Source organism: Myotis yumanensis, unplaced genomic scaffold (genome assembly GCF_028538775.1).
Source record: "Myotis yumanensis isolate MYYU_CA2020_CCGP unplaced genomic scaffold, mMyoYum1.0.hap1 SCAF_4, whole genome shotgun sequence".
NCBI classification, from domain to species: Eukaryota; Metazoa; Chordata; class Mammalia; order Chiroptera; family Vespertilionidae; genus Myotis; species Myotis yumanensis.
In genome coordinates, this window is record NW_027223755.1 from 36496369 (window position 1) to 36523147 (window position 26779).

A 26779-nucleotide genomic window follows, 5' to 3' on the forward strand; every position below is an offset into this window, starting at 1 on the left:
GGGGATGTGCAGGAGGCAGCCCATCAAAATCATTGATGTTACTATCTCTCTCCCTTCCTCTCTGAAATAAAAGAATAGCTGCCCGCCCACACCCTCACTTTTTATTCTGGATTTTTTTTAAGTTACTGTTAAGATCCATTATTGCAGTGGTTCTCAAAGTGTTGTTCCCAACCAGCAATATCAGTATCACCTGGAACTTGTTAGAAATGCAACTCAGTAATTTAGACACCTCACAATGATTCTGATGAATGCTCAGATTGGAGAACTGTATTGTCTTTGTCCCTAATTTGGCCAGTGGACACCTGATAGGCAACTGCTTAAAAGGATGAGATTGATTTTGGAAGACACCCCCCGGTAAAGTGGAAAAAACGCACAATAGGATCCTTTTGTGTAAAAAAGGGAAACAAAATGCTAGGAGTTTGTGGGTAGGAGTGGGGAACTAACATTTATATCCTGCAGTGCCTTTTGAATCTTTTACCAGGACTTGTATTTGATAATGGAGAGGAAGGAAGGGGAGCTATGGGGAAAGTAGCGACAGAAGGGAATGCTCCTCCCTCGAGCTGTTGGCCGTGTGCTGCAAGGGTAGTGTCTCTTACACCGCCGTCCGTAATGAAAAACCAGCTCCATCAGGCATTTATACGTCCTGCATTCCCTCCATTTCCCGCTCTCTGTCCAACTAAGAAAGCTCACTTGTAACCCGCCAAGTCAACAAGCTGACACTTGGGGGCCACCCAACTCTGTTAGGAGTGTGAATTGTGCTGACAGCGGAGTTTCAGGCCGGAAGTCTGGGCTTCAAGTCCTGCACTGCCTCGCAGGGAGCCGTGGGAGGCTCTGAACTCGGGCCATCCGTTTCTCGGCCAGACGAGGGGCCTGGACCTTATCAGTTCAGATCAAAGTCTTCGTAACCCCCTAATGTTTCTCTTTCCCAGCGACCAGGCACACCCGCTTTCCAGGGCCAGGGGTAGAAAGGGACCCCACGTCCCAGCGCCAAGGCTGAATGAGCGTTTCTGTCGGGGTCTTACCCTCCGGGCCGCGATTCCCGACGCCGGGGTCCCAAATGCTACAGCCCCGCCTCTGGCCCGGGACTCGGGAGAGCGGACAAGTAAAGTTCCGGAAATTTTTGTACTAGTGGTTGGTGTCGATTTCAAACTACTGGTAGAGCCAAGATGAAAGGGACAGCGGCAACTGTGGCCGCCAAAGGACGAGCCGGAAGCGGCGGGCCTTCGGACGGAAGAGGCGGGACGAAACGCGCCGGCGCTGCGTCCCCTTCCGGGCGTCAGTTTGGTGGCGGGAAACGGGGCCCCTGCCGACGGCGTCTGCGGGGAAGGTGTTCGCGGGAGCCGGGATGGAGCCGCAGCCCCAGGAGCCGGGCGCCGCCGAGCCCTCGGGCCCCGCGGAGGACCCCATACCGTTGCTGCTCAGGTTGTTCCCTCTGGCCCGCTGGCCGGACCGGTGCGGGCGCACCGAGAGCTCCGCCTTCCGCGCTAAATGGCCAGAATATTTCAAATTCAGGCTTGGTCCCTGGTGGGCTGCGTGACAGCGTCCTTAGATTAAGCCCCGTAAGCCCTGTTGACACCTCCGATCGCGGTTGCCAAAGGGGTTAAGTGAGAAGTCGGGCCCTCGAGCCCTCGAAGCTGTCATTCCCTCCCTTTCTCATCCCCCCACCCTGGGTGCCCCGGTTTTCAGAGGGTTGTGGGGTGCACCCCAGCCCTGAGCTACTGGACGTGGGTTGTCCCGCCCCTTTACTTTATAGCTATGAGCCTTTCGATCCACAAGCTTCATTTGTATTTTCTGCCAACAGGGTGACGTTTTTAATATACTGTAACATTGATCATTTAACGTTTTTTTAAAAAAATGTTTTTATTGATTTTTAGAGAGGAAGTGAGAGGGAGAGAGAGAAAAAAACATTGATGTGATAAAGAAACATCCGTTGTTTGCCTCCCGCAGGCACCTCTACCCGGTACCCAGGATCCAACCTGCAACCTGGGTCTGTGCCCCGACCGCAACCCAACCAGCGGCCTTTCGAGAAGTTCGGCCAGTTGAGCCGCACAGGCCAGGCCACCAGGGTGATGTGTATACCTTTCCACTAAGCCGTCATTAGGGGAAGATGTGATGAGAAGGGACATCAATCTTCTAAACTAGTGGGCAAACCACAGCCAAGTCCACCTTACTGCGTGTTTTTGTGTGACAACCCTCAAGCTAAGAATACTTTTTATGTCTTTAAGGGTTGAGGGAGAAATTACAAGAAGAATATTTAATAACATGAAAATTAAATGGGATTCAAATTTTATTGCCCTAACTTAAGTAAAGTATTTATTGAAATATAGCTTTCCTGCTACTAGGGCTGAGTAGAGTATTTACAACAGAGACCATAGGGCTCAGGAAGCCTGAAATATTTGCTCCTTGGTCCTTTACAAAAGAAGGTGGCAGACTCTTCTAAATTATAACAAGCGGTTTTTTAAAAATAAGCACTGTAACTTTTTCAGGTTCACCATTGCTTTGAAAGGCTTTGGCTAATAAAGCTCACTTTAAAAATTCCTCCCTACTTGCCATGTAAAATGCTGAAACATTAAAGACATAAGAGCTTTCCCATCTCAGCTAAAAAGGAACGATCCTTTCAGTGTGTCTTAAAAACGCCAGCCTGATTAACATCTAATAAACTGCTCTTTTCATTTGGAATTTTTTTTTTAAATGGGAAACATTTTTTAATATATATTTTATTGATTTTTTACAGAGAGGAAAGGAGAGGGATAGAGAGTTAGAAACATCGATGAGAGAGAAACATTGATCAGGCACCTCCTGCACGCCCCCCACTGGGGATGTGCCCGCAACCAAGGTACATGCTCTTGACCGGAATCAAACCTGGGACCCTTGAGTCCGCAGGCCGATAATCTATCCACTGAGCCAAACCGGTTCTGGCTCATTTGGAATTTTGAAACAAGGTACTGTGCATGGAGCTTTAGAAATTTGTCTAATGTTTCTTAGCTTCTTTGTGATTCAAAGACAAAGCAACAGTTTCAGATTTATGAAACTACTATGAAGTGTGAAATGTCTTGTAAGTACAACTTAATAGCTAATTCCCATTTACCCATAGCTTTTCTACTTACTTTATGTATGATTTTGAATTAGGTAGAATCCAGATAAGAAACTTTGAATTACTTACCTATCCAAAGATTAGTATTCCTGTTATTTTTCTGGATCTCCCGAGCATGTTACAATCTGGTTGTAACTCATTAGTGTTTGTGATTTCCCCATTTTGATCTAGTTCTTAAACGTGTAGCAGTTCTCATTAACGCTCACTTCACTGTGGCCCATTAAGAATAAATTAAGCCCAGCCAGTTTGGCTCAATGGATTAGATTCCTGTCGAGGGCACATACCTCGATTGCAGACTCCATTTCTGCCCTGGTTGGAGATGTGTGGGAGGCAACCAATCGATGTGTCTCTTTCACATTGATGTTTCTCTCTCTATCTCTCCCCCACCCTTCCACTCTCTCTAAAAATCAATGGAAACATATCCTCAGATAAGGATTAACCAAAAATATAAATTAAAAAAATGAAAATAAAGAATACAGATGATGCATTCTAGAATTGTACACCTGAAACCTATATAATTTTATTAACCAATGTCACCCCAATAAATGTAATAAAGTGAAAAAAATTTAAATATCAAATTTTTAACTTTTCCTCACAGGTGCTGTTTTCCACTGTATTCCATTTTATTGTTTTTCTCTGAGGCCCTAAAGTATTCCATTTTGTTGTTTTTCTCTGAGGCCCTAAAGTTCTATATGCCATTTTAAATAAAATGAGGCCAAACTAGGAGACTTTAATGCTGAGTTTATTTATATTTATTTTGTTGCATTAACTCCCCAAAAATGAGTTGCTTTATCATACAGTAATGAGTAAAACCTCAATAAATATATGACTTTCTCTCTCTCTCTCTTTTTTTTTTAATCTGTTTTCAGGCTGAGGGCACAGACAAAACAACAACTCTTGGAATATAAATCAATGATTGATGCAAGTAAGTATTTGCATTTTCAGATAAGGTTTTTTGAGTTTGATGATGAGCAGTACTCTAGTGAAAATAAAATAAACTTTACAAAAAATTATTTACTTGGGGAATAAGGAGTGACATAATAATGCTATACTATACCATGTAAGAAGGCAAAAAGCAGCTTGCCCTGCCCATCGGAATTAGTTAGGGATTCGGGAAATAGATATTAAACAATTAAATAACAATGCACAAGACAGTTAAGTTCTGTTGATCAGGGAATTGAGAAATCCCGGTGGGCTTAAGGAATTGTAGAATTTGCTATACCATCAACAACCTGAAGATTGAACTAGCGGATCAGATAATTATGAAGCAAGTGCTTTGAGACCTATACTTTGTTTTTTGTTGCTTTTTATTGAGACCTACACTTTGAAAAGCACTGGATAATAGGGATTTTTTAAAAATAAGTGTTTATTGATTTGAGAGATAGAGAGAAACATCGATTGGTTGCCTGAAACCTGAGCATGTGCCCTGACCGGGAATGGAACAGGTGACCTCTCCATGCATGGGACAGTGCTCAACCAATTGAGCAACACTGGCCAGGGCTAAATTGATAGAATTTTAACTGGGATTTGATTAGTATCTTTAGGTCAATATGGGGGAAATTGCTACATTAACAATATTGATTCTCCCAATACATGTACATGGTATATCTTTCCATTAAAATATTTGGTATTGTTCGGTGTAGGGGTCATACACATATTTTGTTAAATTGATTCTTAAGTATTTCATGTTTTTTAATATAATTGTCCATGATATTTTTAAATTTTAATTTGTACAAACATACAGTTAATTTTTTAATATTGCTCTTGTTCATTTTTTATTCCCTTTTATTTTCTATAATTCTAACATTGTTCTGTCCAATATGGTAGGCACCTGCTCTGTGACTGTTGAACACTTGTAATGTGTTTAGTCCTCATTGAGAAGGGCTATAAATGTAAAATAAGCACAGAAGAAAAGCTTGTGAAATATTTCATTAGCAATTTTAAAATGACTACATGTTGAAATGATACTATTTTGCATCTATTCGGTTAAGTAAGGTATATTAAAATTATTTTTACTTGTTTCTTTACTTTTGTAATGTGGAAACTAGAAAATAAAAATTACATACTTGGTTTGTATTTGTGGCTTACATTATATTTCTGGACAGCACTGTTCTAAAATGTTACTAACTTCAAAAAATTATTTATTTGTAGATGAAGAAAAAACTCCAGAAGAAATCATTCCAGAAAAGCAAATTGAAACGTAACTTTATTTGTGGTTTTTACTAAGATTTAATAATAATATCTGTCTTATAACTTTGCCTCCCCCCCCCCCTTTTTTTCCCAAGTAATTTGTCATGCATGTATTGAGAATTTGTTGACACAGGATTACATCCTGTGATCCTATTAGCACTTTGGCATTCCCCCTTAACAAGATATTTATCAGAGTATTTCAGGAGTTTACCAAATCTGTAAGTGTATTGGTGTGGCGAGTCTATAGAATACTTTTATTTACATAGAGGCATTTTACTTTTTTCAAAGGTTTACTTTAACATTTATTCTAATAATGACTTTTACTGATATTGCTGAAATTCGTTTGTTTATGCTTCTTTGATAGTAAAATTGAAGACCTGGAAAATGAAATCGAAGAGGTGAAAATTGCTTTTGAAATGAAAAAGCTTGCATTAGACAGGTAATTTTTACATTTCGGGTATAAGCATTGTGAACTGAATGCAAAATGGCTTGAGGTGGAAAAAATAATTTACTTTAAATGAGCAAAATGATGATTAGAAAATGGTCACACAAATTTTGATCCTTGAGAGACGTTACATCATTCATTAGTATCTTCATTTGAAGAAGTTACATAATAGAGGGTTAATAAGGAAATATCAATCAAGGCAATAGAAATGTGAGGTTAAATCCCATTAAGTGTTGAAAGGCTTACATGGATTTGATTATTCCAGTAACTGTTCATTGAGTAAAAGAATTGTCATCAAGTTTAAATAAAGTATATTTTTAATTATAAGTTTTGCATCTATATTTAAAATTATTCAACAAATATGTGAGTGCTTGTTATGTCCTAAGCTTTACACTAGGTGTTGGTATACCATTGTTAATAAAATAAACATAGTTTCTTACAGATTTTGTGATCTGACTAATCTCAATTAAGTGAATTACTTTTAAAATTACTATCTTATATTTCTGGCCTTCTCAGATGAATTTCTTTATATGTTTAATTGAAAAGTAGTTAAAGCACTTTTAATTGTTTCTAACAGTGAGCTTTTCCCCTCCTCTCATATTGCTGGCTTGTTATATAGATCATATTTTTTAACTAAGGTGACTTCAGAGGTATTAAGAGATCTCCTTTTAGTGAAGTGAATTTTCTTGTGTGTGACAGACAGAAGGGAAGGGCTCTGATATTGCTGAGCTGATTGCCTTTTTATTTTTACTTATTTATTAGCTGTTTGAATTTGAAGGTGATTTATGGAGTTTGTTGGTATGTAGGCATATGTCAAGTTCACAGTTCAGTGTGGCCTTGTATTCCCTAACTCTCCATCTCAGGCCCTGTTGCTCTCTGTAGTGCCTTAATGCTGTGTTTCTTCCCCCTGGCACCAAGGTGGATGGCTTGGGGAACAAAGCTCAGGCTGGATTACTCAGTCCCTCAGCCTGTCAATGCACAACCACATGCAACAATCCCATCCATCTTAGTGTTATTTCATATTTCTGTGATTTATTTACCAAGTATTTCCCATACAATACTGTTTTTAAATCTACTTATGTTTTATATTTAAACAGAAATCAATCTTTAACATGTCACATTTTAAAATTTTCTTTTCAGTGTACCATAAATGTTATCTATGTTTTGTAATGCAAGCTTTTCCTCTCTCATAGGATGCAACTTTCAAGGGCACTTAGAAAAAACCTGGAGGAGAGTAACATTCAGACTAGGTACTTATTTTTTTTCCTGTATTTGGTAGGGATGGGAATAAGAAGAATGGGTATCTGCATATTGACTTTGGTTTCTTGATTATTTAAAATTGATTTTAGAGAGAAAGGAAGGGAGCGGGGGAGAGAGAGAGAAATATTGACTGGTTGCCTCCCATATGCACCCTGACCTGGAATCGAACACTCGACCTTTCAGTCTATAGGCCAATGCTCCAACCAACTGAACCACACCAGCCAGGGCTCGTGATTTTTTAAAAAATTAACTATCACTGCCAACCACTTTTATCTGGGGAATAGGAAAAGTGATGGAATTTTTGTGGACTTTCCTCACTCAGCATTACAACAACTTTTATAGTCCTGCTGACATCTTGATCATAATGCAATGCTAAGAAGCAATTTAGGTTTTAACCAGATTATTTTGAAGGAAGGTTTGAAAGTTAATTTTGTGCACTATTTACTGAAAATCAGGAACAATGCTATTTCATTTAATCCAACAACACCCCAAGGATAGAAAGTATACTCTTTATTTTTCATTGGCAGAAATGAGCTTGTATATGTTAATTTGCCAAGGAATATAAAGTATAGACTCTGGCAGTCAAGGTCCTCTATAATGTGGTTCTAAATATCTTGCCTTAGGAGCCTTACCTGTGATCTTATCTCCCAAAGCTCTAAAAATATTTGATGTAAAATCCCTTCTCATGAGAGTAGAAAAATACTAAGATGGATCTGGGCACTTCTCCTATCTTAGTTCAGACTCATACACATTCTCCCCATATTCCATTTAAATCCAGGGTTACATAAATCCTAAAATCTGAATTTGAGCTCATTAACTATTGCTCCCCCATCAATGAGCTTAAAACATTCCTTGAGTGTGAAGAGAGCAGAGCGCCTGAAGAACGGCTCCTCTGTGTATAACACATCCAACAGCAGCTTGGGCTTACTCCTCACTGGTGGCAGGATGCTATGACCTTCCTGTGACATTACGCCCTATGTATTGCGGATGGATCACAAGGATTCTCGTGTTTTCATATTACACAGTGTTTTAGAAAGTATCATACTTTAAAAAGACATTAACTTGTAAGAACATGTAATAAATAACTTCAAAATGCAATGGGTATTTTATTTTAAGGCGTGCCTTTAACATTTATGTAAAACGTTTTTTGTACTCGTTCAAATAGAAACTTATCTGGCCACTGGGTAAAGTTAGCAATAAAACTACTGGCCCGCAATGTGTTAAAAAAAAATTCTTGAGTTAAAGGGGCACAGGGCAGATTCATCATAAACTTTAAAATCAAGCATAGGTATAACCAGTAGAAAATGAGTTCAGATCTTCCACATCTGTGTAAACATTCCTTTTTCAGCCTCCGCACTACACTCCTACACTATCAGAATAATTAGTATTTTCACAGTGATCACACTGCTGGTCCCATCCCAAACCTACTGACTCTGAATCTAAAAACCAAGGTGTTGGGGGTGGGTGGGAGTTGGTGGGGAGAGCAGCTGGCAGTCTACATTTAACAAGCCTCTCAAGGGGTTGTGGCACTTTGAAGTAAAACTGTTTTTCACACCTTTGGCTCTAGCCATTCCAAACTACTTGACTTAAATTGCTTCTTGTCCTTTAAGATTCATATCCCTTGCTTCACTCTGCGCAATTCTTACAGTGGTTCATATCCATTACTGGTTGTAGTGAAACCGTACTACGGTTGTAGATTTATTTTTCTCCCCGCACCAGGTTCTTTCCTCTTTGAAAACAGGTATTGTGTTTTATTCTATTTTACATCCCTGGAGCATGGCACAGCTCTTGGTATGTTGTAGGCACTCAGAAATATTTGTTGAAGAAATGGGGATAAAAAGCAGCTGATTCAGTGAACTATTCTGTATAATACTATAGTGGTGGAGTCATGTCATTATACATTTGTCAAACCCATGAAATGTACAGCATTCCCTTCCACTCTCTCTATAAAAATCAATGGAAAAAAATAGTCTTAGGTGAGGATTAACAAAAAGTAAAATAAAGTTGTGTGTTTTTTTACAAAAAGCAACTTATGAGCAAGTTCTTGGAATTTTTTTCTCCCTAAAAATGACATTTTTAGAAATGTTCTTACGTGCTTAAATTTGACATTTTTTATTGTATGTGACCAAACTTTTTTCTAGGAAAATGCATCTCTACTTAAAAAAAAATTTTTTTTTAATTTTTATTGATTTCAGAGAGTAAAGCAAGGGGAAGAGAGATAGAAACATCAATGATGAGAGAGAATCTTTGATCAACTGCCTCTTGCAAATCCCCCATTGGGGATCAAGCCCGAAACCCGGGCATGTGCCCTTGGCCAGAATCGAACCTGGGACCCTTCAGTCTGTAGGCCGACGCTCTATCCACTGAGCCAAACCAGCTAGGGCTGCATCTCTACTTTTAAATAAAAATTTAGTTTACATCAAGTGATGACTTTCTACGAAATGTATTAATGAAAGTAAATATGTACTACTTGATTCCTTCATTAATGAGATTTACTACTTTTAACTAAGGTTAATCTATTTTTTTATTCCTTTTCAGTGAGCTCATGGACAACATGAAACACATATTAAAGCTAAATAAAATAATAATGAAATTACAGCAGGTAACTTTAGGCTGCTAATGCATTCTCATGATTTCAGTAACACTTTCTTGCTGGTAACTGTATTATGTATGATTAAATAGAATTGCCCAGGCATATCCCCAGTGGGAGATGTGCAGGAGGCAGCTGATTGATGTTTCTCTCTCATCGATGTTTCTGACTATCTCTCTCCCTTCCTCTCTATAAAAAATCAATAAAATATATTTTTTAAAAAAATAGAATTGCCCAAAGGGACTGGTATAGTTGGAATTCACTGTCCTTAAGTTTTCTCTCTCTTTTTATAACTCTATTATTTTTCACTAATATTGCTAAGTGTTTATAATTTAAGTTACTGTCTCCTCTCTTGATATGTGGAAATGAAGGAATTAATAACTGGAGTTTTAAAAAACATGAACTAAGATAAAATTCAGTGATGTAAGTATTACAGGTTTGTTCTTAGGTAATGTCCCTTAATTTTTTTATTTCTATTAACAGGAATCTTGGGATTTGGAGGAAAAACTGCTCGATGTTAAAAAGAAGAGATTTGGTATGTAGAACAGTTTTGGTGGTTAGTTTGTTTTTTGTATAACACATTTTTACTTACTATGGAGATTGATGAGGCCACATCTCTCAGCTACTGAGACATTTCTTAATAATTTTAAATTTTCCTAAAATTTTAGATGTGGCAATTTTTAAAATATACATATTTTTATTGATTTCAGAGAGAAAGGGAGAGAGGGAGAGAGAGAGAGAGAGATAGAAACATCAGTGAATGGAACCTGGGACCCTTCGGTCCACAGGCCTACATTCTATCCACTGAACCAAATCAGCTAGCGCTAGATGTGGCAATTTTAAAAGTAGTACATAAAGTGTATTTTGCTTGATATATTTTTGTTGTTTAGAACATTAAATCATGAAATTAATATATTCTCAGGGGGGGATCAAATGATACAGTAAAGTATCATTGGAAAGGCATGGCCTCCTTCATGTGCGACCACAGTTAGACATATTTATTTATACGTCATTTTTAAATGGTCAATTAATACATATGGCTCTTTAACTTTTTAACATTAGATGGCTTTTTGCATTGAAATTACTGAAATATTTCAAAAGTAGTACACATTCTCTGTAGAAAATTTGGAAACAGAAAAGTATACGTAGGAAAAGTTAAATTTATTTTACCATCAAGAAATAATCAGTCTTCAGTGCTTATTTTTTTAGAAAAATTGGTATCACTTTATTCTGTGTTGTACAATGCTTTTTTTCATTTAACAGTGTAGGCATGATTCATTATTTTTAAATATACAGATTTGCCTGATTATAAGTAATGCCAGAGTCAGAAATAGTCTTGGTCATCTGTTCTAATTACCCTTTGGATGCCTAATATTTTCCATTGCATTCCAACCTACTTTTGATACATTAATGTCAAGTTCCCGAGGCATGCCCATTTATGTTTTCAAATAGTTTAATTCTTAGAACAAATCAGGAACTACAAAAATGGTTGGTGAAGGGAACCTTACTTTTCATTGAAAATTTTTCTTGGTGATATGTCATTTTGAAAATGAAGGAGGAAAACTATTTGCTTACATATATATATATCCTGCCTGTTTTGGTACCCAGAGTAGCTCCTCTTTGACACAATGTCACTTCAAACATTTGTCAACAGCTATTATCATACATACAAACCTTGAACATTTGCATTGCTAAATATAAAATTAAAATATTGGTATTTTATACCAGGGAAGTCATATTCAGATCAAAATAGACTGCAACCTAAAATGCTCCTTATTAAAAAAAATTTCTTTACTGAAATAACCATAATTTTTAAAGATTCTCGTTTGTAGGCGTTGTCATATATAGTATATTGTTTTATTTTTAACCTCACAGAATTAAAACGAGCTTCAGAAAGTAAATTTTTAGAAATACAGACTGAAAAGAACAAAGAGAAAGATGCTTTGGCCAGTATGGAAAATTCAGACAAGATAAAGACCTTACAACAAAAGCTACAGAAGGAGATACAAATTACTACAGTTATTCAACATGTCTTCCAGGTAAAGTGTATATAAACTAGGAAGGGAGGTAAAGAACTTTAAAAAAAATGATTGATTCTGTTACTTTCGGACTTACTTACAGTTAGTCTTTGATCTTGACAAAATAATTCCGTACTGCCCTGGCCGGTGTTGCTCAATGGATAGACATCTGCCCGTGCACTGAAGGATCTCAGGCTTGATTCCTGGTCAAGGGCTCGTACCTGGGTTGCATGCACATCTTTGTCTCTCTCTCTCTCTCTCTCTCTCTTCCCCACCCTCCCTCCTTTCCAAACTCTCTCTGAACAATAAAGTAAAATCAATGGAAAAAATATCCTCACAGTAAGAATTAACAAAACAAAAAAATTCTGTACTGAAAATTAGTCTGTTTACATATATCTGGAATCCATGTGTATTTAATGTTTAAGGCTTTGATTTTTCATTATGGCAATTTAAATGGAATGGTTTTTAGCAGCTCTGTGGAGGCAGAATGATATAATGATGGCGAGCACTAGACTGCAGGTTGGGGATTGGGGGAAAATATGGAGGGGGTGATGGGAATCTAGAGTTAAGATCCTGACTGCTACTTAATAGTTGCTGACCTTGAACAAATGACTGACTTCTAAGCATCAGTGTCCTTGTTTAGAAAGAGTGGTTGTGAAAACTAAACACATTCATGTTAATAAATGTAGGTACTTGTTATCATGTCAAGTTTTAAATCGCAAGTGTCCTATTTCTTTATTCTGGAGGGGTTTTTTAAACTACTTTTTGAATTATAAAATGTCTCTGGAACTGTTGAAATACGAAATTACCAGTTTTGAATTATGAAGATGCATAGTTTAAACTATTATATGTGAAACAAGTGCATATTATGTGTAAAGCATGTCCTTGTAGAAAATGAGGTTTTAATGTCGCACCATAAGAAATTCTTCCCCAGGTCTTTTTGTTTTGTTTTGTTTTGTTAACCCTCACCAGAGGCTATTTTTCCATTGATTTTTAGAGAGAATGGAAGGGATGGGGAGAGACAGAGAGACACACCGATTGGTTGCCTCCCACGCACACCTTGATCAGGGCCAGAGATTGAGCCTGCAACCAAGGTACATGCCCTTGACCGGAATTGAACCCGGGACCCTTCAGTCCACAGGCTAACATTCTACCCACTGAACCAAACCTGCTAGGGTTCTTCCCCAGGTCTTACACCTACTTTTTAGTAGCAGTGGATGATTCTATTAGAAATAATCAAATCCCTTAGGCTAACCTCAAGTAGAAGATTGCATAAGTAAAGAATCATTTTCATTTTCTTTGGCACATATTCCTTCCTACTGCTTTGCGACTTCTGTTATTCTGCATTTCTTAATTTTTATATTCTCAAAATTGGTGTTAATCTTGGTTTAATGAATTCATTGCAATGTTTAATAGAACACAGATTTGACAAACTTGGGAGCTCTCTTTGTTCCAAAAGGAAGATCAGCCTTCGGGGGTTGTCATGTTTGAAAGCTTACTTCCATCTGCCTTAGTAAATTTGACTGAATTTATATACACAAGCTCTTTTATTCATTTGTAGCAAGAATTTGCCTTATATAGGCCAAAGTTTTATATATTTTTATATGTAATAATATACCACTTATTCTTTAAAATTGATTTTAACAATATTTCAATTAGTAACTCAGTATCATTGAGCTATGGGTTTTCAAAGAATAATGACCAGAATTTTTATTAATTATGACCTTAATCATTCCTCCATTGTCTACCACAAGAAAATGTTCTTCACCTTTTTCAGGGTCTTGAAACTTTGCAAGGACTAAGAACTAAGCTCTTCTTTTACCTCTTTTTTAAAATAGGACATATTACTTAGGCTTAAATTGTTGTTCGTCCTAGAACAGTGGTTCTCAACCTTGGCTGCACATTAGAATCACCTGGGAATCTTTTTAAAATCCTGATTTCCGGGCCTCGTCCTCCAGAAATTCTGTTTCTTTGTTATGGGGTGGGGCCACAACATTAGTAACAAAGAAACAGAATTCTGGAGGATGAGGCCCGGAAATCAGGATTTTAAAAAGATTCCCAGGTGATTCTAATGTGCAGCCAAGGTTGAGAACCACTGTCGAAGTACAAAGTGAACTCTGAACCACAGCTGTTATCTTTTTCCCATAATGTAGGCTGCCATTGCAAGTATCTTTAATAGGTAAATCTATCCATAAAAATGGATAAAGCATAAAAATTGTTAGCATTGTAAATTCTCCTGGCATTATGGGAAGCAAGGTTGAAGCCTTGCTGAAAGTGGAAATGAGGATACAAGAATGTATTACTTGCCCTTGGGGTGGCTCAGTTGGTTGGGCATGGTCCCATGCATGAAAAAGGTTGCTGGTTCGATTCCCAGGCAGGACACATGCCCAGGTTTTGGCTTGATCCCTGGTAGGAGTCCTGCAGGAGGCAGCTGATCAATGTTCCACTCACACATCAGTGTTTCTCTCTCCCCACCTCTCGCTCTAAAGTTAAAAAAAAAAGAAAAAAATCACAAAATTTATTACTAGTTTTTCTCATGATCAGAGAGTAAATTTTCATACCCAGTTCGGTAATTATGTAATAAGGTCAGTGAAAGAGGATTTTTTTAAAAGCTTGTTAAATTTTTAAAAATATTTTTTTATTGATTTCAGAAAGAGGAAGGGAGAGGAGAGTTAGAAACATCAATGATGAGAGAGAATCACTGATTGGCTCCCTCCTACACACCTCCACTGGGGATGGAGCCTGCGATCCAGGCATGTGCCACAATCAGGAATTGAACCCTGACTTCCTGGTTCATAGGTCATTTATGGATCAGTGCTCAACCACTTAGCCATACCAGCTGGGGAAAGCTTGTTAAAATTTTAAAAGTACAAAGACTATCCTCTATAATAAAGATGTAATATGCAAATGGTCGTTACGCTGTGAAGCATAACCGCCAACTGCATAACGACTGGATCACGGATCAGCAGGAAGGTGGGGTGGTGGAGAGCTACAGGAGGGTGGCAGAGCTACTGGCACATGGATTCCTGCGCAGGGCTACTAGTATATACATAACCATAGACATAGACAGCAGTGTGGTGATGGCCAGAGGGAACGAGGAGAGCATGGGATGGGTGGAGGTGGGTAAATTGGGGAGAAATAGGGACATCTGTAACTGTCAACAATAAAAATAAAGTTAAAAAATGCTTAAAACTTAAAAAAAAAATTTTTTTTGTATTACAGAACCTCATTTTGGGGAGTAAAGTTAATTGGGCAGAGGATTCTGCCTTTAAGGAAACTGTTCTGCAGCTTGAGAAGAATCTCACCATGATCTAATAAGAATTCTGTTTTGGCAATACTTGTTTCTATCTTTGATGTCATTTAAATAGTAAATTTCAGGTGAAATGTGTGTTTTTCGGTGTTTTTATAACTATCATACACAGCTTTTTTTAAAAGCTTAACACTATGATATGGAATCTATTGCTTTAAATATGATCATTAAAGTGACTGGCATCCTCGAAAAAAATCTGAAGATCTTAGCTTTGCAAAGGTCTGGAAAGACATCATCTAATCCAGCTTTCCGCTCAATGTGGACATTTTTTCTACAACCCTAGAAGTCCCAACTCTCATTTGGAATACCTTCATGCATTTCTTTGTCAACCAAAATACTAGAAAAATTAGAAAAGTATATCCACATCTTTATTTTTATGGCTGCCAGTTGTATTTTATTCAAATAATTCTTATTTTAGATTTATCTCACTACAAACTTTTTTTTATTGTGATAAAATTGATACATAATATTGTATAAGTTTAAGATGTACAGTATGTTGAATTGACCATGGCTTTAGCTAACATCTCCATCGTGTCACATAATTATGAAAACATTTAGGATCTAGTATCTTAGCAACCTTGAAGTATATAATACAGTAGTGTTAACTATAATCACAATGCTATGCATTATATATCCAAAACTTACTCAAATTCTACCTATAAATTTGTACCCTTTGACCAACATCTCAATTCCCCACCCCATCTACATCTTTAAAGAGACTTAAACGCACCTCAGCCTTGAAGAAAAACATATTTAGAAGAATTGTGACTTTTTTCTTTTGTATTTATCATGCATAACTTTTATAAAAAAAACAAATTTTGCTTTTCAATTAAAAAACAAAACTGCCACTTTTTATTCATCCCATTCCATCTTTTATAAATTCTAATTTGAGCTCTTTATTAATTTGGAGCTGTTGATCATTTTTATAGACAATGTGGTGTTTTCAGCATTCTTTAAAAGACTGAACAACTTGAGAAGATGCGCTGCAGGTGTAATAGCATTTGAAATCTGTTCTTTAGATCAATAAAAATGCAGAGATTTGCCTACATTTGTATACTAAACACTTCTTTGGAATATTTATAGTGTTACTTCATTTCTTTTGATAAATCATTTATTTGTAATTTTGTTCTTTTTGCCACAGCATATTCTTGGAAATTGTCAACATAAATTGTAAAACTATTTTTCTTCTAGAAAAACATTCTGGCCCAGCTGGTGTTGCTCAGTAGTTAAGCGTGGACCTATGAATCAGGGCAGATGCCTGGGTTTCCACTGGATCCCTAGTAGGGGATGTGCAGGAGGCAGCTGATCAGTGATTCTCATCATTGATGTTTCTGTCTCCTTCTGTCTTCCTCTCTGAAATCAATAAAAACAAATTTAAAAAAAAAACAAAAAACGACTCTGTCCCTATCTGGTTTGGCTCCGTGGATAAAGCGAAGGCCTGCGGACTGCATGGTCCCAGGTTCGATTTTGGTTATAGGCCAGATGGGAGGGAATTTAAAAAAAAAAAAAAAAAAAAAAACATTAACTGTAATACATGTTTTAATGTTGGTTTCCCAAAGCTTTTTTTTCCTCTTGAGTTTAGATGGCAGCTAGAGGAACCACACATTAAACCACATGCCCAGGTTACTGGCTCCATCCCCAGTAGGGGGTGTGCAGGAGGCCATTCAATCAATGATTCTATCTCATCATTGATGTTTCTATCTCCCTCTTCCTCTCTGAAATCAATAAAAACACTTTTTTAAAAACATGTTTCTATCATTAAGAAAAAAAGCATTCTGTAAAATAGTGGTTCTCAACCTTGGCTGCACATTAGAATCACCTGGGAATCTTGTTAAAATCCTGATTTCTGGGCCTCCTCCGGAAATTCTGTTTCTTTGTTATGGGGTGGGGCCACAACATTAGTAACATTTTTCAACTCTGAAGGTGTATTATTGTATTATTAACTTTGATATGAGGAGTGCTTTTCTCTTAAGTGTATTTCTTAAAATTGTGTCAGTCTGCCCTAGCTGGTGTGACTTAGTTGCTGTAAAATGTCTTCCTGACCCAAAAATACAGAATTAAATGAATCAGATGCACTATATTAGTGATTCCCAAATCAGCAGATTACCAGTATCATCTGAAAAACTGCATTTTCCTGGGATTCGATTATCCTGTGTGTTCCCTCTTAAACGCCAACTCAGAGAAATAATTGGCTGAATAACTGGATTAAATTCTGTACTGAAATTAGAAACTGGCTTTCGGGGGCGGAAAGGGTCCTAGATTACTCACGGCTAACGAGCAAAATAACCCCAACATCGCAAAGCCTCGTCTGCAAAACGAGGCAATGGGAACCACAGGGGTTCCCGGCGGGACGAGGGAGGAGGGTCCCGCCCGCTCGCCCCGCCTCCGTGACGCCACATAAAGGGCCCGCCCCCGGCTGCCCGGGACTCCGGTTGTCGCCGCGGCTCGAGCGCCCCGGAAGCTGCCCCTTCTCGGGGTCGTGATGGGCAGCAAGATGGCGTCCGCCAGCAGGGTCGTGCAGGTAAAGCGGTTCGGGCGCCTTTCCGCACCGAGGGCGGTAGGGAGGGTGCTGACTACATCTAGGTAAGGCGCTGGGGAGGAAAGGCGGTGGCGGGGACTGGATGGGGCCGCGGCCGTGAGCGGGGCCAGCGGCGCCGCCCGGGGGGCGGGAGGGTGGTGTGAGGATTAGACCTGGAGCCGGTTGGTTCGGGTGGCAAACCGGGGACCGGAGTTGAGGGTTCGAGCCAGACCGCGGGAACGTCGCGGCGCAGCACATAGGCTCGCGGCTGCTTGGCGGCCGCTGCCCTATCCTCCGCGAGGACCTCGTTGGCCTCCTGGGAGCCTGGGGCTCGGCGGCCGCTGTCGCCCAGCCAATCGGCGTCAAGCATAGTCGGCGACGTCCCGGCTCAGCCAATCGCAGGGAGGCGGTGGGGGCGACGGAAAGGAAGCCAGCCCTGCCCTGACCCGGTGTCCCTTCAAGGTCTTGGGAATGGGCCAGAGCTGGCGGCGCCCTTGACCCGGACGGGGTCTCCCCCACCGACTCGAATGTCTGGTTATCGGCCGGATGGAGGGGATGAAGAAAAGAAAAACGATGAACCGTAATACGTGTTTTAGTGTTGGGTTCCCAAGCTGCTTTTTCCTCTTGAGGTTAGATGGCAGCTGGAGGAACCACACATTAACCCACACGTTGGTTACTAACGCCCGGTAGCTTTTCTTCCAGCTGTGGTCTCAGCTTAAATAGGAGGGGTGACAGTGGCCATTAAGGGACATAACCTCCACTGGTGGTTGGTGTACACGATCTTTTTCAGCTCTGAAAGTGCATTATTGTATTATTAACTTTGATATGAGAAGTGCTTTTCTCTTTGCATAAGTGTATTTCTTAAAATTGTGTCAGTCTGCCCTAGCTGGTGTGACTTAGTTGCACCGAAAGGTTGTGGGTTGGATTGTTCCATTCCTGGTCAGGTCACAGACTGGGTTGCTGGTTTGATCCCCAGTGGGGAACCCTCGGGAGGTGTAACCCATCTTAATGTTTCTCTCACATCTATGTTTCTCTCTCTCTCTCTCCCCTCCAGTCCCCCTCTCTCTAAAATCAATAAGCATGTCCTCAGGTGAAGATTTTTTTTAAAAGTGTCAGTCTGAAAGATAATCCCAGGTCCCAGTCTTTTAGTCCCATTGCAACGAATGAGCCTTGTGGCAAGCTGGCACGGCCATGGCATACTCAGCCCCAGGGCGCTTTATGTGCTGTGCCAGCTCAGCCTGGTTCAGTGACCCTGAGAGGGGGTGGTGAAGGATGGAGAAAAGACAGACAAGAGAATAAAAGCTGGGTCTGGGTGGGACACTGCTCCCGGATGGAGAGACAGCGCCACGGACTACAAGCTGTGTCTTTATTTTATAGCCAGATTCCACGAGGCAATGTAAGGGTATGGTCAAGATGTTCACAACATTCTCATGAGTTTCGATCCTTCTCAACTACATGCACCTGAACTCTATCAAGCCCACATCACTCAGGCACGTGGGGCCAGGTGTTCGGACCATAGGTTCAAGCTTACAACTGTAGCTGTTGGCTATAACTGTGCTGGGAGGGCTCTGCCCTCCACGCTGGGACTTGCACGTGACAATGAGAGGACTGTGCCCTCTCATTAGTCCGAGGCTTGAACCTGTCCAAACACTGTAGCCACTCTCCACAGAGCCTCATTTACTCATTTATTGGGTAGTTATTGAGCATTAACTAATTAAAGATTCTGTTGGGATATGGCAAACATCTGTCAAAGAACTGGTATCATAATATATATATCCCAATTTTAAAATGGGGTAAAAAAATGATTCTGCACAAAAGAAGTTATCCAAATGAGCAATAAGCCTATGAAAAGATGCTCAATATCATTACTTGCCAGGAAAATACAAATGAAAACCAGGAAGTGCTACTACATCCATCTAATGATTAAAATAGAAAAGACTGACAATACCAAGTGAAGTACCAAAACCCTCATAACATTGCTGTTAGGAATATAAAATGGTACAGCCACTTTGGGAAACTTGACAATCTCTAATAGTTAAGCACACCTACTCTTTGACCCAGCAATTCTATTCCTAGGTTTATACCCAAGAGAAATGATTGCCCAAAAAGTGACTCATATAAAAGTGTCCAGCCCTAACCAGTTTGGCTCAGTGGATAGAGCGTCAGCCTGTGGACTGAAAGGTCCCAGATTCAATTTGGGTCAAGGGCATGTACCTTGGTTGCGGGCACATCCCCAGTGGGAGTCGATGTTTCTCTCTCATCAATGTTTCTAACTATCCCTCTCCCTTCCTCTCTGTAAAAAATCAATAAAATATATTTTAAAAAATAAAGTCCATAGCTACGTTATCCATAACAACCCCCAAACCAGAAACAATCAAACGTCCATTAGCAGGATAAACAAATTGTGGTAGATGTGTTCAAATGGAACAATATACAGTAATAGTAAAGAACTAACTACTGATACATGAAAAAAAGATACTTTGAGGTATACAATAAGGAATGGTTTGTCTCCTAACAGAGTTGCAAAGACTTTGACTCAGATATTCATAATACAAAGCAGTACATGCTAGTATGTTCACAACATACACCTGGCGGCTTAGGCCCACTCCCCTTCTGGCAGCTCCTGCATTGAGCATCTGCCCCCTGGTGGTCAGTGCATGTCATAGCGACCAGTTCCGCTGTTCGGTTAATTTGCATATTAGGGTTTTACTATATAGGATGCATTCCTATAGCAATGAATGAACATCTTCCCTACAGCCTTCCCAACAGTCTTGTGTTATCCAACTTGTACATTAAAATCTAATTGATGGCCCTAGCTAGTTTGGCTCAATGGATAGAGTGTCAGCCTGCAGAAAGGGCATGTACCTTGGTTGCAGGTTCCTCCCAATTGATGTGTTTCACATCAATGTTTCTTCTGACTTTCCCTCTCTCTCTTCCGCTCTCCCTAAAAATCAATGGAAAAATATCCTCAGGTGAGGTTTAACAAAAAAACAAAAAATCTAATTGATGAAAAATATTACCATGTACTTTTAACTTTATCTTATTATACATGAGGCTAACCATCTTTTCATATGGTTAAGAGCTATTTTCATTTCTTGTGAAGACTTCTTACCCATTTTGCTATGCTTACAAGTTCTGTATATAATATGGCTATTAACCTTTGGTCTGTTATGAAATTTTTTAACTAGTTGGTATTTTTAAATTTGGATTTTTTTTCTTGATGTGTTAAAGATCTTTATTTTCTTTTTGGTGCAGTCCAAATTATCAAATTTTTTCCCCTTGTAGGGGGAAGGGTGATAACATAAGATTGACTGTATTACTGTTGAAGTTGTGTAATGTGTTTATCAGGGCTTATTACCCTACTCTCTACTTTTATGTATTTTTAGTTATTTTTTTTAAAATATGTTTTTATTGATTTCATAGAGAGGAAGGGAGCGGGAGACAGAGATAGAAACATCAATGGTGAGAATCACCAATTGACTGCCTCCTGCACAGCCCCCACTAGGGATCGAGCCCACAACCCAGGCATGTGCCCTGACCAGGACTTGAACCGTGGCCTCCTGTTTCATAGGTCAATGCTCAATCACTGAGCTACATCAGGCTAGCTATGTATTTTTTTAAAAAGGGGGATCCCAAATAGTGTGGGAATTTAGCCTATAGGGGCATATTGTGTTATAGTTTTAAGTATTCAAAAGCAATGTTGAAATGAATTCTTTCTCTCTGATGTACCTCAGAGGTGGGTAAAAGTAGGTTGACAGTTGTGAGTATGGAAAATACAACTTATTCTTGTATTTATTTATCAGGTATTTGTATTACAACTGTAAACCTACTTTTGCCCGCCCCTGTATTGTTAAGTGTGTGTCTATATACTTACATGCCTATATACTTAGGCCTACCATACAAATAGTCTGTTCACTCACTTGGCATATGTTTTTTGAGCACTTATTATGTTATGTATCAGGCACCGCTGCAGAAGTGCTTAATTCTCTGACTCTGCCTTTCCAAGAGCTTAGCTCTCCTGTACATCATTGGCTCATTTATCTGTCTGCTGCACAGTATTCTTAAGATGTTCAGGATACCATGGAAACACAAAGTAGAAATATCAGATTTTGGAGTCAGGGGAAGTTTCTTAGAGCAGAGTGACATTTGAGCTGTTTTAAAAGATAAGCAGTCAGATGAAAGGGGAGGCATGGAAATAGGTGGGATTGGGCAGAGATTGAATGGGGGTGGAAATGGCATGATGAATTAGGGCAATGAAAAGTATGTATTTCTATAGGTACATATAGGAAAAAGACTAAAAGGATTATCAAATGTTTAAACCTGTTTTATGTGGCTTTTGGGATTATAGTTTTCCTCTTAGTGCTTTTCTGCATTTTTTCCAAATTTTTTACACAGAACATGTTACTTTTTTTACTCAGAAAAAGTATCTTTTTAATTACCTAATTTTCAATATGTGTTTTGTCCTATTCTAAACTGCTAGATAGTAACAGAGTAGGGGAACAACACTCAATACAAGTCAGGAAACTTCCAATTCTTACCAATCAACAGGGTGATATATAAGTCACACAACATAAAATCAATGTCATCTTTTTCATAGGGTTGTCTTTGAGGTCAGTTGGGAGTACAGTAAAATGTCTTGTGATGTATAAAGTACAAAGTTATTATGAATAGCAGATAAGATAAACAAGTTAATAATTCATAGACCAGCTTTCCTGGTTGGGGAAGAGTAAAATAGTAAAATTTAAAATTGCTAAAAAAATAAAAATTGCTGTCAAATACTAAGGTATTTTATTTTAATGAAGGTATCTATGTGGTTCAGTAGATTTTCTTGTATATATAGTTAATGAGTTTATTTTAGTGTTTCATCTTTTTTATGCATTTTTTTTCCTTTAGGTAGTCAAGCCACATACTCCATTAATAAGGTTCCCTAACAGAAGAGACCATCCTAAACTAGATGGTAAGTTGTACTTTAGATTTTTAAAATTTTCATTTATTGACTTCAAAGGGAGGATGGGGGAGGGGGAGAGAGGAGGAGGAAAAAAAAATTGATTCTGTTGTTCCACTTATTTATGTATTCATTGGTTGATTCTTGTATGGGCCCTGACTGGGATCGAACTTTAGCGCTCTAATCCACTGAGCTACCTGACCAAGGCATTTTTTTTTTTTTTTAAATGTATTTTATTGATTTTTTACAGAGAGGAAGGGAGAGAGAGATAGAGAGTTAGAAACATCGATGAGAGAGAAACATCGACCAGCTGCCTCCTGCACATCTCCCACTGGGGATGTGCCTGCAACCCAGGTACATGCCCTTGACCGGAATCGAACCTGGGACCTTTCAGTCCGCAGGCCGACGCTCTATCCACTGAGCCAAACCGGTTTCGGCGGCATTTTTTTTTCAAAGGTGTACATGTATATTTATACATGAATATCCTATTATAGGCAATATTTTTCATTTTAAAATTAGGTAGATTCGGTAGCTTAGATGAAAATGGTACATAACCCCCTAGCTGGTTTTGCTCAGTGGATATAGCATCAGCCTACAGACTGAAGGGTCCCAGGTTTGATTCTGGTTAAGGGCACATGCCCAAGTTGTGGGCTTCCCAGTAGGGGGCATGCAGGAGACAGCTAATCAATGATTCTCTCTCATCATTGATATTTCTCTCTCTCCCTCTCCCTTCCTCTCTGAAATCAGTAAAAATATATTAAAAAAAAAAAAAAAAAAAGAAAGTGGTATGTACCTTAGGTTGCATGCAAGTAGAAATTAACTTATTCCATTTAAAAAGGTGATGACTCAATGGAAGTCTCTGAATTTTTAATGATATTGAGTTTATACAAGGAAATTTTTGTTCTACCTTTTTTTCCTTCTGTCCTTTAGAACAGGGGTGCTCAAACTACGGCCCGCGGGCCACATGCAAATACAAATATTGTATTTGTTCCCGTTTTGTTTTTTTACTTCAAAATAAGATATGTGCAGTGTGCATAGGAATTTGTTCATAGTTTTTTTTTAAACTATAGTCCGGCCCTCCAACGGTCTGAGGGACAGTGAACTGGCCCCCTGTTTAAAAACTTTGAGGACCCCTGCTTTAGAATAATCTCCCACACTTACATTTGCATATATTTTGAGGAATAATAACCATTTTCATATTTCTCTCCCAGCTAATCTTTTCTTTCATTGACTCATTTATCCATTCAATCAGTAAATGTTTCTTTGATTGCTATAAACCTTAGTAATCATAAAGTAACTAAAGATTCTGAACAAGTCCTGTTTTTTTCTGACCCCTCCTTTTTACCAGATCCTCTGTCTCTGTCTTTATTATAAGCTATTTGATCCTTAATTCAGAGAGAATTTTAACAAATTTTACACAGATGTTTTTAACTTATTGTAACTCTTGAATTAAGATATAGGTGATGAAAAGTATTGAGAAAACTAATCTCATCTATAGTTACCAAAATTCTTATTCCCCATTGTAAGATATTACCTGTAAATTCCACCATATGACAAAACTTAAGTAATGTAGGTTATCTATACGGGTTGAATTCCACTACCTAGAAATTTCATTATTTTATAAATTTGTTCAATTTAGTAACTTACTCGTTTAATATTACCTCCTTTTTTAAAGAACTTTATGAACTTATATATAGCTACCCAACTAAGTTACTCTCTAATACCTCTCAGAATTATAATACTTATTTCAAGAATGACTAGATTATTCAATAATGGAGAACACAACATTGTATTTTAAGACACCTGAACAATTTCTCTAATTACATTTTTTAAATTTCAGTATCAGAAGCTGTGAGATCAACAGGAGTACCATCTCACTCTTCTTCAATTTCACAGCACTCTAAGGGAAGTAAATCGTCAGATTGGCTGATGCATCAGGGTCCACCAGACACTGCAGAAATAATAAAAACATTACCTCAGAAATACAGAAGGAAACCTGTGTCTCAAGAAGAAGTCGAATATATCCAAGTATGTTGTTGCTGTTTATCACAATATTATGCAAAACACCTTAACGTTTTTGGCTTTTGGAATTTCATATGCTGATTTACATGCCTTTCCCATTGTCTTGTCATGGTGTGTCCATAATTGAGATACGGATGGTCTAATAGGCCAGGACTATGAGAAATAAACCATGTCCAAGCCCTCAGTTTATATGCATGAAGAAATATATGTGTAGAAGTATGATGTGTAGAAGCAATCAACATAAGCACATTAGAAAAAAGCTCATTAGGGTTCTCAATTTTTCAGATTGTAAAGAGCTCTGAGACCACGAAATTTGAGGACCACTGATCTGGATCAACCTGAATCCCTTCCAGATCTGAAATTATTTATAACATTTCTACGAATGCCATAAAGCAATGAGAAAACCTGAAATTGTTTTAAAAAACTAAAGATCATTTACTTAAAATAGTGTAAATTTGTATAGTGGCCATGAAAACATTTTTTCTGTAAATCTGACACCTAATCTTGTTTTATTTTTTCTTTTTCAGCGTGGAGGTCCTGAATAATCATTGACACTGTGGCTGCTGTTTGTTATCAAACAAAAGAATAATCTTTACAATAAAGGACTTCCAAAATGACTAATGAGAAATTATACATTAAACAACTTTAACAAATATTCTGTAAAAAAAGAAAGAAAGAAATATAGAAAACTTAGATAGACACTTGTATTTCTTAATTTATGTATCTTGGCAGCTTTTCCACAAGCTTACCTAATTGTTTATTTACTTTATACTTATTAAAGTACACATTAAAAATGTTAGTCTATTAATTTACTCTTGATTATTATCAAGTATTACCAGTGTTTAACTATTAAAAGCACACAATGTCTAATAAACCATCATAGATTTCCCATAATTTCACTTTCCTTTTGGTTTCTGTTTAGACATTAGTTTCTCAGGCAGAATTGCTTTTTGGAAGTGATTTTCCTGAAATTGGATGAGGATATGTGAAATAATGACTCCATTATTTGTTAATTCTCTTAGCATTTTTTTCATTCACAAAGTTACTGGAGTATAACCGGCTTAGTAAGCACATCCTACACTAAATAAAAATAGAGCCAAGGTATATCCAGTGACCTTTGGGTATTAAGACTAGGAAGTTAACACACAAGATTAATAGTAAGCTATTTTCAGAAAGAAAAAAAAAAGCCAGTATAAAATCAGATCAAAATATAGCAGAGGTATAATGTTTGAGTAGAAATTGCTATTTCTTATGTTTTATGGGGTGTTAAGAAAATCTTGTTCTTTGGTTTACTGTTTGGATTGTGATAATGTATGCAATTGTGCTAATCATTAACTTTCTCAAACTTAATGTCTGAAAGTTTCATTAAGTCAACGTAAATATTTACTTTGTTAAGCAATTTATGAGACTTAAAGGGTCTTCCTGTGCCAAGGGTATATTATTGTGAAAGTAAAGCCTCACAAAGCTAAATAAATTCTCTTCCATACCATTAATGATTTCTAGAATATGCTTTAAAGAAGTCATCTCTCATAGTAAAGGTAGCTTGTAAGCAATAGATGAGTAGAATTGTTGAGTATTGCCCAGTTGCCTATGGGTTAATCTGCTTTTGTTGTTTTCACTATTCTAGAGTTGATCTGCTTCTCTTGCAAATTCTGTGTTGTGGTAAAAATGTTGCCCAACTCAAATTTGAGGCAAGGGTTTGGTGCTAACAATACACTGCTTTGGTGACTCAAAAAATACAAAATTCATGGTTTTTGGTGTGTTATTTACATTTATTTGGAAGACTTTTCTTTAAAACTACCACTGTTTTCCCACCCCCCCCTTAACTTTTTTTTTTTTCCTCAGTAAAAGGAAGCCCAGGGCAAATTTTTTTACTTTCAGAAACAGTGGGTTCAGGTAATACTGTGGGCCTAATACTGGATCTGTCTGAGGGCCACCGTTAGGTTTTCCTTTCCAGTACTATCTATTACTTTGTAACAAGTCACCCCAAAACTTAGTGGCTAAAAGCAACAATAATCATTTAATAGCTTATGTTTTCTCTGGGTCAGGAATTCCTGAGCAGGTTGGCTGAGCAGTTCTGCTCAGTCAGTGTCTCTCATGAGGTTGCAATCAGGTGCTACCTGGGGCTGTACTTAATCTGAAGGCTTGACTGGGGCTGGACGATCTATTTCCAAAGTGGCTTACTAACATGGCTGGCAAGCTGAATGAAGCTGGCTGTTGACAGGAGGACTCAGTTCCTCTCTACAAGGCTGCCTGAGCAAATTCATGACATGTTGACTGACTTCCCCCACAGTAAATCATCCAAGCATACAAAGACAGAAGCATTAATGCCTTTTATGGCCTAAATTCAGAAGTTACATTTTCTGCCATATTCCACTGGTCCCATA

At 38.2% G+C, this 26779-nt stretch overlaps 2 protein-coding genes and 1 non-coding gene across 5 annotated transcripts; all 3 read left to right on the top strand.

Moving 5' to 3' along the window:
- The first annotated feature begins 1279 nt into the window (after positions 1-1279).
- Positions 1280-16300, top strand: CENPH (centromere protein H). Of its 3 annotated transcripts, none has more exons than XM_070411455.1 (9): positions 1280-1422; positions 3964-4019; positions 5246-5294; positions 5649-5723; positions 6923-6979; positions 9528-9591; positions 10063-10114; positions 11455-11618; positions 14820-16300. In XM_070411455.1, exons 1-9 carry the CDS (start codon positions 1346-1348, stop codon positions 14910-14912), a joined length of 687 nt encoding a protein of 228 aa, XP_070267556.1. In that variant the 5' UTR covers positions 1280-1345; the 3' UTR covers positions 14913-16300. The 3 variants fall into 3 exon arrangements, with proteins under 3 accessions (XP_070267556.1, XP_070267557.1, XP_070267558.1); XM_070411456.1 differs by having other exon boundaries at positions 16099-16300; XM_070411457.1 differs by lacking the exon at positions 1280-1422 and adding an exon at positions 2755-2836.
- On the top strand, positions 7843-7971 carry LOC139009691 (small nucleolar RNA SNORA11). The gene has a single exon (XR_011471403.1). It is a non-coding gene; the product is annotated as a small nucleolar RNA SNORA11 (small nucleolar RNA).
- A 1023-nt stretch (positions 16301-17323) lies between the features above and the next one.
- On the top strand, positions 17324-25881 carry KGD4 (alpha-ketoglutarate dehydrogenase subunit 4). The gene is made up of 4 exons (XM_070412108.1): positions 17324-17428; positions 22319-22382; positions 24211-24398; positions 24920-25881. Exons 1-4 carry the CDS (start codon positions 17390-17392, stop codon positions 24935-24937), a joined length of 309 nt encoding a protein of 102 aa, XP_070268209.1. The 5' UTR covers positions 17324-17389; the 3' UTR covers positions 24938-25881.
- Positions 25882-26779: the final 898 nt, after the last annotated feature.

Bases quoted from the DNA above. Each gene is read 5' to 3' on its own strand.
- CENPH (XM_070411455.1), top strand. From the start codon at position 1,346: ATGGAGCCGCAGCCCCAGGAGCCGGGCGCCGCCGAGCCCTCGGGCCCC. The intron at 5,724-6,922 runs GTAATTTTTACA...CCTCTCTCATAG, and splicing joins AAAAAGCTTGCATTAGACAG to GATGCAACTTTCAAGGGCAC. The intron at 9,592-10,062 runs GTAACTTTAGGC...TTCTATTAACAG, and splicing joins TAATAATGAAATTACAGCAG to GAATCTTGGGATTTGGAGGA.
- KGD4 (XM_070412108.1), top strand. From the start codon at position 17,390: ATGGGCAGCAAGATGGCGTCCGCCAGCAGGGTCGTGCAG. The intron at 17,429-22,318 runs GTAAAGCGGTTC...TTTTTCCTTTAG, and splicing joins CCGCCAGCAGGGTCGTGCAG to GTAGTCAAGCCACATACTCC. The intron at 22,383-24,210 runs GTAAGTTGTACT...TTTAAATTTCAG, and splicing joins AGACCATCCTAAACTAGATG to TATCAGAAGCTGTGAGATCA.